Source organism: Neolamprologus multifasciatus, chromosome 14, assembly GCF_963576455.1.
Source record: "Neolamprologus multifasciatus chromosome 14, fNeoMul1.2, whole genome shotgun sequence".
Taxonomy (NCBI): domain Eukaryota; kingdom Metazoa; phylum Chordata; class Actinopteri; order Cichliformes; family Cichlidae; genus Neolamprologus; species Neolamprologus multifasciatus.
In genome coordinates, this window is record NC_140452.1 from 29,900,717 (window position 1) to 29,913,839 (window position 13,123).

The window sequence follows — 13,123 nt, forward strand, 5'->3', positions numbered from 1 at the left end:
ATTTCACTTTGGTCAAAATAGGTGTTCAACAAATCAGTGTGCTTGGTTACCTTATTAGCTTGTGATTTCCATCAATGTGCCACAATGAGTTTGGACCTGCAACCTGATATGTTCTTCGTTCTGGTCTCCGCAAAACTGCTCTTATGGCAGCTGCTCCAGGATTTATCCGTAGCATGCTTGCTCGAACCCTCCTTCGCTGTACACGTAGTCCACGTACTCGCAGGGAAGCTCTGACAGCCTCAGGACCAATTTGTTCATTGCCAGCGACAATGTCCTGCACATGTTCATCCAACGCACTGTCAGTCAGTTCCGCATACATTGATGCACGGGTGAAATGATACTGTCTGAAATCAGACAAAAAAACATGAGTATTTTATCACTGCCATAACAACACACATCATTACTTGACTAGTTAGTGCACATTCAAATATACTAATTTTTACAATTTCACAATACCATTTAATTTGAATAAACAGTGGGTGTGTGTCACAAAAGAACTGAAAGTCACACTGGTTTCAAAAGTCACTGACCGCAGACGTCTTCGAATTGTACGAAGTGAAACATTCAAAATATCAGCCATCTGAGGTGCAGTGAATCCACATGACTTCAGGAATGAAAGCTGTTCCTGAGTGATAAGGTAAAGGGATCTGCCTCTACCTCTGTTGAAAACCACTGGTGACTGGTATCCAAAAGAGCCTGAAAATATATAAGCGTTTGATGTATTTGGAAAATAGGTTAAGACAGAGTCATAATTTATTTCACACTTTTGATGAGTCAAGGAATCGACACAATATGTGCTTACCTTGTTGGCCATGCTGAGTAGACAGTTCGACCTCCTGAATCAATTCAGCCAAGTCACGCAGAAGTTGATCTGCTGCAGTTACACTGATCAGTCTTCCTCTTGCCCACCGAAGGCTTCTCTGCATTGTCTCCAACCTCAAAGATATCAAAAAATTACTTCTTAATTCATGTTATATTTTCAGGCCATATTCCCCTTAAACATTTTATGCAAGTTAAAATGTTAAATGTTTTCCATCATGCTTTGATCATACCTCCTTAACGCTAACTGTAGCACATCTGGCCCAACATCGTCCATCAGCAGCCGCCGTGTACAGTCATTAAGAATGTTCTTGCACCTTGAGATGAAAATCCTCCAGGCCATACTTTGTACTGTGATCCTACAAAGACAAAAATGTAAATTATTACTTTCAACAGGTTTATATATTTAAATAAATCAAAAAAAAATTCATGTTAGTCTTCTGAAAATTGTGACTGAGCACTTTTGGAACCACTGTCATCACTGTAAGTATTGGGACTGTGAACAGTTACAGAATACATCTGAAATAAATGTCAGATTCTAACAGGTTATAGTTCTGTTAATAGAGCTTTTGAATCTACGTTTCATACATATTCCTATCTTTAATAACAGTATGTCAACGAAGTCAACCAATATTTTCATATTTCAAACACACACCCAAGTTAAAAATTTGAATCTCCACATCTTCTACTCTGCATATCTGAAAAATCATTTTTGATAATGTTCCAATTCCATTGTCAATTGTTCCCATCTATGTTATTCATCTTTGTTTATTTTAAATGCTGTCATTAGTTTTTTTTCCCAACTTATTAACAAAATGAACATGGTCTACATTGTTTTGTACACGTAAATAAAACGACATTTTTGTATTGTACTCTGGGTTCTTGAAGACCATGCTGTCTTTTAACTTTATTATTTATTTTCTGCATATACTGTTCTTTATTCATTTCTTTACTCGTTGTGGATTTAAGAGTGTAATAACGGACTGAAACAGAAGATGGCAGCACTGCATGTACAAGGATGCCAGTTGCCGTTAAACCCCGAAGAAGAAGAAGCTCTGTCCCAGAATTCATAGCGCGGCCCAGCTCAGTTTCCAACAATGGCGGCAGCTAGTTAGTTTTCATATTACTCTTATTATTCTTTCTGGGTCACAAAATAAACATTTAACATATTTTCAGGCGAGAATGTAACCGTATAAACCTCAAATATCTGCTCAGTTTATCAAGACACCACATATTTTCAAAAGCGCTCCGACGTTTTTGGAGTCGTCTGTTACCCACTAGCTCGATAGCTAGCCGGGGGCTAGGCTCACTAGAGCCGTGAGAACACCGGACTCCCGGCATATTGTTTTCAAATCCACCCCCGTCTTTCGCTACTCAGGTTAAATATATATAAGTCACTTAAATAACTTAAAAATGATATTGTTTGCCTTTTTTTTTACTATTTTATTTGTTCCTGAGTAAATAGGTTTGGCTGACATTAAAGTTATAGTTTTTTACCTCACCTGATCAGATAAAAAAAATCAACATCAATTCAATGTCGTCTTGCTATCTGGGATGGCAGTGCAGTGCCGTGTAGCCTAATCCGGCTAATGTAACAAGTGTTATAAAACCGTATTTTAAATAATATAAAGTGGCTAAACGGAGTACCATATTAAAGACCTTATTAACATGCCTCACCTAAAATGGCATGTTGGCAAGATTCCTAGCGGACCAAGGTTAGCATGACTTTTTTTTTCGCTTACTACAAAGCTAACATGTAACATGTGCTTAAAAGGATAAAGCAATGTTTCTGAATCATTGCTTAGCTTTTAGTTAGCAAAGTCGAACAGTAATTGAGATTAACTACGGTACTTACGGTCAAATGTGTTTTTTGTTGGTGCAGAGATTTCGCATCCATTCACCTGTATGTAGTTTGTCGCACATAGCTTGATTGAGACAACACAAATATGAGGTTGACTGTGATTGGTTACCACAAATTCTGATCACAGGTTGTGGTAAGGGGTGGATTAAAAAAAAACCCACAACCTTCAGTCTTGCTGATCCAATCACAAACAATGTACCTTCTCCCGCCGTACTTTGAATTTTCGGGATGCTATATATATATCTGCCCAGCCTTTTCGCGGAGTCGGACTTCTTGTGGACAGTCATGTCTGAACGGAGCGCTGCATTTCGACGGAGAGTCAATGATATCAGAGACAGAATGAATGCCCAATTTAACCGGCTACTGAATCAAGATAACAGTGAAGAGGGGACATCTCTTCTACAAAGGTGAAATGCTTTGGTGGTGGTTACTCTATTAGCAAGCTTTTAGCTTTGCGCCGTTTTTGTTCTTGCAAAACGAAATAACTTTTACATTTTTAAATAATAAATGGCTCGTTTACTAATTATCTGTTACAATTCAATCGACAGCATTTAACAACAAATTCTGTAATTATAAATGTCTATCGTAGATCGACGACTTCAAATGACAGTCATTTTAATCCCTCTTATGTGCATTTATGCATAAAGATTTTAGTTTATAAATGTAGCATATCCCATATTTTCAGGGAGCATTTAATTTGCGAGACAATCGAAAAATGCATGCAATAAACACCGATGTGTTGAACATTCATTCCTTACTCTGAGTGTGTGGGGTGGTTTTTTTTCTTTTCTTTTTTTTTTCTTGGGGGGGTCTCTGTGTCATTAGTTTGACTTAAATTATCTCATGGTCTAATGCTAGCTTTGGAGTTTTCCACCAACAGCACGGGGGTGGACCAGTGCGCAGACCAAGAGGCGGGAGAACCAGACATCGCCAGTTAACGTTTAAGGTGTCAGTACTAAGGAATCCGACACTGACACACTACCGATCTCATAGGGGTAATCAATATTTATTTTAATATTAATTATTTGGAGTGATGGGTTTGAAAAAAGAGAATTACATCATGGTGTCAGTTGTTTACAAATTGTAGAATTTGGCATTAGATTTTTAGCACCTTTGTAATCTTTATTTCCTTGCACCAATAAGTTGATGTTGAGACACTACAATGTGACAATTTACCCTTTTCCATTTTTAGGGAAAGTTCTAAATGGCATTGCCAGCTAATTTGGTTTAAATTTGATTACAGATGCCACTCCTGCTACTCGGGTGGTCGTTCCTGTAAACCTAAATGCCACTGAATTCAGGCAGGCACTACGGGACAATATTGCAGACATACCTTTGCAGTTCGATCTATGCAAAGTGAATGGACAGCGGCTCATTCTTCCTCTTGAAGAGGAAACGCCCCAAGAAATTAGAGCAAGAAACCTACTGGGTCGCTCCAATCTTTATATCCGTCCAAAGGTATTCAAATGTTCCACTTGGGTGGCTGATATGGCATAATTGTCACTATTACTGTAACTCAGTGGCGCTCCAGTAACCCTAGTATTGTATAAGACATCTTTAACATGTTACTGCTCAGAATAATAAATGCTGTGCTTTTACCCAAAGGATTTGAAACATTCATCTGATCCCCATGCCAGATGGCTATGCTTAAATAATGCCCCGTCAGTTGATTCACTGTTAATAACAGAAATGCAGTAGAGCAAGCTTGAACTGTGGTCTAACAGTTTTTTAGGGTTAGGGTCATTTTGTTCTTGTAATCCCAGTTTCCTGGGTTTTGGCTTTTTCATTGTCTTTTGTTAATGTCCTTAACCTTTCCTTTATTTATTTATTTATTTATTTTCCCCTCAGTTATCCTAAGGTCTACCTACCCAAAGACTGATCTTCTGTGGTTATGCTTTCATTCATTTTAGGTGTGGCTGTTTTGGTTCTTGTCTTTGACTTGTCCTCTGTTCTTGTTTGTCATTTGTTGTTCCATTTCTTTTATATTTTAATACTCTGGTGTTTTAGATTACAGAAGCCAATGAGGACTCAACTGGTGGAGAAGTTGTGCAGTCTGAAATGGCAATGTAAGTGTTTGACAACTGCCTTTGGACTGTAGCACTGTAAATGCATTACACCCTCTCATCATCAATATTTACCATATTGCAGTGTGCTGCATGACACCGAGACACCTGACCATGGCAGGCACAATGTACAGGAGCCAGAGGTTATCAGGTAAATGGCACTCTGTTTGTTTATGAGTCGGAATTTTAATCTTAAACTATTGCAAAAAAAATTTAATTTTTTTGGTAAAACAACTGTTGTACAAACTAATTCTATCATTATTATAACTTGGATCATTTTGTGTAGTCTAGATCAATAAATATCTGCATTGGGGTCCTCTTCCTGCTATGAAATATTTCTGCTATTCCTTTGCAGTGGTCTGCATGAAAACCATACTCTCCAGGAACCAGAGGTTAACAGGCAAGTGGTAGTTGTTGAATAACATGCCAAAACTTAAGTGTAAACTGGAACTTATAAAGCACACACCATAGGTAAATAGACACTCAATAAGTACAATATACGGGGTGAGACCAGCGAATATTAAAATTTTAAAGGTTGCATGTATTGAACTGATAACATTTTACACACACACACACACGTGTGTGTGTGTAAAATTCCCCTCTCGCCCCTGGGGGTGGTCTATCCTTCACGTTCGGGTGCCAACAATCAGAGATGCAGAAAGGTGCAATGAAAAAGGTGGCTAAGAAGTATAGCAAGCTGTCCATGCCTGAGGCCTTGGAAACTACCAAGCAACAACTCACAGCCTTGGTCAGCCGTTTGAAGTGGTATACCAAAGAGATAGAAGGCAGAGATTAAACCAGCTGTTGTCCACTGAACCATCTCAGTGACAGGGAACCAATATGAGAAAAGCACCACCAAGGCTTGAGACTGAGCAATACTGAAAGAGCATATGGGAGAAGCATGCAACACATAACAGGAATGCTCGGTGGCTCAGAAATTAGGTAGAAAGCCCCAAGTATGACAGAAGGAGAGAGGAGCTGAAAGATAAGCTGAGAAACGTGACCTCAGTGACAAGATTACATGAAGTACACTCTGAGGGTCTATTAGAAGATATGAATGCAGCAGTGCAGACAATGCCTATTGTGACCATCACTGAAATCAACTAAATGATCTACACCACGGCAGCAGTTATCGGTGAGATGGTTGTCTACAAGATGAATAGCCACCAGGAGCAGTACATGTACCAGAAGTCTAGAGGCCAAGATCAAGGCATTATGGAGGGAACTAATCCAACTATCAGAGCTGCAGAAAGATGTGATGAAGACAGGGATGCCTGAGTAGTACAGCAAGCTGTCCATACCTGATGCCTTGGAAATTGCTGACCAAAGACAGAGCTATTATATTATTATGTTAGATTTATAGGACTTAGTATAATAACCGTGGTAATCGGAGCACTCAGTGCAGTGACCCCCAAGATAGGTGAGTGGCTCCAGCAGATCCCAGGAACATTATTTGAGCTCTCTGTCCAGAAGAGCGCAGTCCTGGGAATAGCAAAGATACTATGTAAAGCACCTGAGCTTGAAGGCTAGACTGCCCTCAAATCTAGTGGGGAATTTATATGTATATTACATAAAAAAGAGAAGCTCTATATTTGGAGACTTCAAATGGCATTTTCAATTGACCCTATTTGGTGCTTAAATCTTTGTTTTAAATCTTATCTTATTAGTGGCTGCACACTAGGGCTGCCACAAACGATTATTTTGATAGTCGACTAGTCACCGATTATTTTTGCGATTAGTCAACTAGTCACCGATTATTTTTGCGATTAGTCGACTAATCAGATCATGCATCCATTGGATGTAAAACGTACAGCTTATTGCACCAGAAGCATCTGCTCTTATATAACTATCATTAGCTTACAGCTTTAAGTGTTTAAGGTATGTGCTAACTAAAAATAAAGACAAGATGATAGTTTATTACATTCTAATGAAATTTGCAGATTGTTTCGGTGACGTTTAATAAACTCCTTGCTATCTAAAATATAACGGACACCGGAGTATATTCTCAAGCATCTCACACTTCTGATAATCAGTTGTCTGCTTGACGTTTATTCAGCTGTGTAAAAACTATAACTTTAATCTTAGCCAAACCGATTTACTCAGGAACAAATAAAATACTGAAATAAGCCAAACAATAACATTTTTAAGTTATCTAAGTGACTTATATATGTTTAACCTGAGTAGCGAAAGGCAGCGGTGGGTTTGAAAACGATTAGCCGGGAGTCCGGTGTTCTCACGGCTCTAGTGAGCCTTGCCCCCGGCTAGCTATCGAGCTGGTGGGTAACAGACGTCTCCGAAAACGTCGGAGCGCTTTTGAAAATATGTGGTGTCTTGATAAACTGAGCAGATATTTGAGGTTTACACAGTTACAGTCTCGCCTGAAAATATGTTAAACGTTTATTTTGTGACCCTGTGTTGGAAACTGAGCTGGGCCGCGCTATGAATTCTGGGACAGAGCTACTTCTTCTTCTTCGGGGTTTAACGGCAGCTGGCATCCTTGTACATGCAGTGCTGCCATCTTCTGTTTCAGTCCGTTATTACACTCTTAAATCCTACTACTTATTTCTGCGTCTTTTGGGATCTTACAAAGCTTCAAACGACACGTCGACTATTAAATCAGTCGTCGACGATTTTGATAGTCGACGTAATCGTGACTAGTCGACTAATCGTGGCAGCCCTACTGCACACTATGGTTCCCCTGTTTCGCTCGGTGAGTACAAGGTTTTTTACCATTGCAAACACAGTACAAGTACTTCTACACACACACACACACACACACACACGTGTGTGTAAAATTGGCTGGCTGAAGAAGCTGACTGCACTCCATGTGCGTCTGGCTGCACAAATGAACCAGCTGCTAGTCAATGACACCCGGAATGGCTAAACAAAGGCCAGACAGTCCTGATTCCCAAGGACCTCCAGGAGAAACCTGTCCCATCCAACTTCTGGCCAGTAACCTGCCTCAGTACCACATGGAAGCTCCTGTCAGGCATCATAGTGGCAAAGATGAATAGGAACATGGATCAATACATGAGCGGGGCACAAAAAGGAATAGACAGGAATACCAGAGGAGCGAAACACCAGCTACTGGTTGACAGAGCAGTCACCCGAGACTGCAACACTAGGCTTATCAACCTGTGCACTGCCTGGATTGATTATACGAAGGCCTATCACTCAATGCCCCACAGCTGGATCCTGTAATGCCTAGATCTATACAAGCGCAACAGGACCCTAAGAGCCTTCATCAGAAACTCAATAGGGATGTGGTGTACAACAGTAGAGGCCAACTTCAAGCCCAAAGCACAAGTGCGGGATCTACCAAGGAGATGCACTGTTCCCACTGCTGTTCTGCATATGCCTGAACCCCCTCAGTGAGATCATTGACAAGACTGGCTATGGATACCGACTATGGAACAGAGCAATCGTCAGCCACCTCCTGTACATGGATGACATCAAGCTGTATGCCAAGAGTGAACGTGACATTGATTCACCAATCACCAGGATATACAGTAATGACATTGAAATGTTATTTGGATTTGAGAGGTGTAGTCAAATAGTAAAGAAGACTGATTGGATCAAACTATGAGAATGCAACATTGCAAATACCTGGAAATCCCACAGGCAAATGGCAACCATATAGAGGCCGCTAAGAAAGCCTCAACCACCAAGTAACTACAGAGGGTCAGTCAAGTCCTGAAGAGTCAACTAAATGGTAAGAACAAGATCCAGGCTATCAACACCTAGGCCTTGACGGTCATCGGGTACCTTGCTGGGATAATAAGTTGGCCAAAGAAGGATATAGAAGCCACTGACATCAAGACCAGGAAACTCCTGACCCTGCATGAATAATTCCGACCCCAAGTTCAGCACCCTGAGGCTGTATGCTAAGCGGAAGGAAGGAGGCAGGGGACTGGTGAGTGTCAGTACCACAATCCAGGATGAGACAACGAACATCCACGAGTACACCAAGAAGATGGCCAAAACCAACCATGTGCTCAGTGAATACCTCAGGCAGCAGAAACCAAAGAAAGAGGAGCAAGAGGAGGAACTATCATGGAAGGACAGTCCGCTGCACAGTATGAACAACTGGCAGATAGAGGAAGTGGCTGACATCGAGATCAGCCACTTCTACAAGGGGCTGGACAAAGCTGGACTGAAAGGCAGCTCAGAGGCACTAATCATGGCAGCACAGGAACAAGTTCTGAGCACAAGATCCATAGAGGCTGGGGTCTATCACACCAGGAAAACCCCAGTTACAGGCTGTGTAAAGATGTGTAAAGATTGATTTTCTCTCAAATAGTTTAATTACAGGTTGGAGATCTCCAAAAATAAAGCTTAAATAGCTTCTGTATCTTATATCAATAAAAAAAATATAAGCCAAGCATTAATTTATTACTTTTAAATGGCTATTAGCAGTTTTATCTGCCAATAACTATTTTGTTGTAAAATATATAGGATGATTTCAAACATTTCAGTACTGCCTAGGGTTGGTTTTGTCTTCTAGTAGTTAGTCAGTATTGGGATTACTGCAAGTTAATTGAGTTGCACTTCTGAATGAGGACACAGACAGATTTAGTCTGGCTTTTACAATGTCACATGAGTTGCTCATGCTACACATGAGCAATTAAGATAATTCAATTCCAGTCAGACAAGTGCAATGAGATTGCACATCAGTTAACCTTGCTACTGAATTTAGTGTGCAATGAAAGATACATGTTTTAATTTTGTTTGCATTTGGATTAGAATTATAGAACTAAGAATATCTGGTGTGCTCACTGTTGTGTTTCCTTTGAAAAAACAGAAGACAGATGTCTCATGGATTTTTGCTGTTTCTACAGCATGGATGAAGGTATCTGTTTTGACTTCGTCATCTGCTCCAGCCCAAACTTATGAGCTTTATCATAAAGAAACGTTTTCATTGAAAGTTCTCCTCACTCTTTATGAAGGAAAGGATTTTAAATTAAATTCTGAAGACAATGAATAGAAGCTAATATGAGAGAAATATGCTCTGTCTTTCATAGTTCCTGTTTGTACTCTTACTGCAACGTTCTGGATCAACTGAGGATTTTTCAGACATTTTTAAAAGTGATCTATAATAATGAATTACAATAGTGTAGCCTAGAAGTAATAAATACATGAACTAATTTTTTAGTATCACTCATACACATAATGTTTTTGTTTGTTAGACACATTGCAATAAGGCAGTCCTACATATTTGATTAATATGTGCATTGAATGACATATCCTGGTAAAATTTCCCACACTTTACTGGAAGCCAAGTTAATACCATCAAAATAAGTGTCTGGTTAGACACCATGTTTCTAGGTTTTTTAGGACTTATTAAAAGTTACGTAGGCCTTAATATCTGTAAGACATTTCTGTAGTTAAACTAGTTGATTTGTGTCTTCTGATTTCATGGTTAATAAAGCTGAGGGTCATCTGCAAAGTGATAAAAATGTATTAATTGTTTTCTAATAATTCTGCCTAAAGGAAGCAAGTATTACACAAAACGTATTGGACCCAGGACAGAACCTGGTGGAATTCGGTAATTAAGTTGTGCATGTGAAGAAGACTCATCATTTACAATCACAAATTAGAATCTGTTAGATACATGTGGATACATATGATTCAAACTACTGTAGTGCACTTCCTTTAATATGTGTACTGTTATGATCAATAGTATTGAACGCTACACTTAAGTCTAGCAGAACAAAGAGGAGTCCACTGTCAGATGCCATAACTAAATTCAGTTCAATTTGATTTGATTTATATAAGGCCAAATCATAACAACAGTTGCCTCAAGGTGTTTTATAATGTAAGGTACAATAATACAAAAAAATCCCGAGAAAACTCCCAATAATCATATTACCCCATATAAGGAAGCGCTTTGGTGACAGTGGGAAAGAAAAACTCCATATTAACAGGAAGAAACTTCCAGCAGACCCAGGCTCATGAAAGTGTCACCATCTGCTGCGACAGTCTGGAGTGAGGGGAGGAAGACAGGACAAAGACACGCTGTGGAAGAGAGCCAGAGAGGAAGAATAATTCAATGCAGAGAGGTGTATAAACACATAGGGAGTGAAAAGGGTGACTGAAGAAGAAATACTCAATGCATAATGGTAATCTCCCAGCAGCCTAGACATATTGTAGCATAACTAAGGGAGGATTCAGGGTCACCTGATCCAGTGCTAACTATATGCTTTATCAAAAAGGAAAGGTTTAAGCCTAATCCTAAATGTAGGGAGGGTGTGTGTCTCCCAAATCCAAACTGGGAACTGGTTCCACGAGAAAAGAAATCATCAAATATCCAAAAAGTTATGAAATATATCTGGTTGTCAAAGCTGCTGTCTTTTGTTAAATATTGTTGTTTTAATTGCTCAATTAGAAATAATAACAACTCTAAATATGACACATATATTGCAACATGTGGAACCAAATCATTAGAACTATTTTCTTACTTAACTCAGCACATTATTTTAAATATTGCTTTCAATTCCACCCAGGAAGGGCATTTTATTATGTAACTACCTCTTTTCCTCTAAATTTTCCTCTTCACAACTGCCGGATGAAGAATTTCCACCTGCTAAGAAGCGACTCAGAGACCCTTTGCTGCTGTTAGTCTCCCTCCAGAAGGCGTCTGGCTGCTGGCTGCTTGATCCAGCTCTGCTGCTGCACTGAGACCAACGAGGAGGTGGAAAAGTCAAAGCCTGAAAAGGTGGGCTATTAAATAAATAATAACACAGTAATAGTGGGTGTTTGTAACATATTCATTAAAATGGTTTCAAAAGTGAATTTTCAAAATTACACACTCATGTTAACGAACATCTGCATGCTGCCTCACTTAATTTAATATTTAACTACATGACTGCTGATTCTATACACTAGGCCAGCAGTGAAGTGTGGGCCACCATTCTGGCTCTGATCTGGCTTTGTGGTTTCAAGATGGATGCAAAGGACGAGTGGGAGCTTCTGGCTGCAAAGGCTGTATCATGGCTCAGTGCACAAAAACGTAGTAAACACAAAAATAAGCATTCAGTTTGTGATGGTTATACTGAGTTGCTACAGTCGGTCAGTTATTAAGATGCTAATTGAATATTTTATTTTGTGTTTCCTTTTTTTTTTCCAGCACCGTCTGTGACAGAGTGTCAATTGGTAATGGAGTAATGCTTAGTTAAAAAGCTGAGTTAAATAAATGTGTGGTGAATAATTGTTTAAATTATGTATCTTCAGTTGCTGCAACTCTGTTATTAGTACATTCAAATGATGATGAATTACCATCACCAACTGGTAAAATATGGAGATGAAGCTCATCAGCTATTATTTGAAATAAAAACTCACAAAGTTTTGATTTTAAACAGTAAAAAAGAATCACTGCTTAACCTTCAATGTCTTTAGGTTTTTACTTTCCATCTCTGCTGATATCAGATATCTGATGTCCACAAAATAATAATATAAAACATCTGACATCAAGTCAGTATCTGATTGGTGCTCTTATAAAAACCTTTCCCTAAATATTAAAAAACCAAAAGAAGTCAGTGATTTCAGGCGACAGAGAGGGGCGCTCAGGCCACTGGAATCTGGAGGTGAGGAGGATGAGGGGGTGCTTGCTTTATATTTCTGGGAGTTGCCATCAATGAGGTCGTTAAATGGACAACGAATGGTGCTCCTATTATAAAACAGGCACAACAGGGACTTTATTTCCTCAGAATACTGAAGAAGCCCCACCTGTCTGCAAATCTATTAGAGCATTTCTACTCTCAATATAAAGCATCCTGTTGTACTGTATAACTGTCTGGTTTGGGAACAGCTCAGCAGCAGACAGAGAAACTCTCCAGAGGGTGATAAAAACTGCTCAGGACATCACTGGCCAGCCTCTGCCGCCTCTGGAGGACATCCACTGGTCTCTTCCCTCTGCCCCCCTCTAGGCAAACGGCACAGGTTACTGAATTCACCCACTGCCAGATGAAAGAACAGCTTCTATCCAACAGCTATCACTCAACTGAACCTTTTATCCCACACAGGATAAACCTTCTGTCATGTCAGGTTCCTTGAAGCACCAGGAGTACAAACTTTTCCCTTGACATATGGTATTTATCATAACCAAGGCTCAAGCTGGACCCAGACAAGCAATAAGAATATTAAAATGTTTATTTTCAACACACAAGAAAAGATTAAACAGGACAGAGGACTAGAAGAGACTGGCTTAAACTGAAAAACATGGAAAGTGGAATGGATCACGGCAGCAGGCAACTTTGACCGAACAGCAACAGGACTGATGATGTTTTCAATCTAAGAAGGACCTGAGAATCAGGGAGCCAGTTTCTTAGACATGCACTTCAAAGCAACGTCCGTTTACCAAGTCAGTCACCTGATCTTAACC

The 13,123-nt window shown here is 39.6% G+C and overlaps 1 protein-coding gene across 1 annotated transcript; it reads left to right on the forward strand.

The window, feature by feature from the left end:
- Positions 1–6,383, forward strand: LOC146504326 (uncharacterized). Its single transcript, XM_085184191.1, has 6 exons — positions 1–3,087; positions 3,539–3,675; positions 3,924–4,138; positions 4,688–4,746; positions 4,829–4,894; positions 5,099–6,383. Exons 1-6 carry the CDS (start codon positions 2,909–2,911, stop codon positions 5,163–5,165), a joined length of 723 nt encoding a protein of 240 aa, XP_085040317.1. The 5' UTR covers positions 1–2,908; the 3' UTR covers positions 5,166–6,383.
- The last annotated feature ends 6,740 nt before the right edge of the window (positions 6,384–13,123 follow it).

Excerpts from the sequence above, each read along its gene's own strand:
- LOC146504326 (XM_085184191.1), top strand. The coding sequence starts at position 2,909 with ATGCTATATATATATCTGCCCAGCCTTTTCGCGGAGTCGGACTTCTTG. Across the intron at positions 4,747-4,828 it reads GTGCAGTCTGAAATGGCAAT|TGTGCTGCATGACACCGAGA; the intron begins GTAAGTGTTTGA and ends ACCATATTGCAG. Across the intron at positions 4,895-5,098 it reads CAGGAGCCAGAGGTTATCAG|TGGTCTGCATGAAAACCATA; the intron begins GTAAATGGCACT and ends ATTCCTTTGCAG.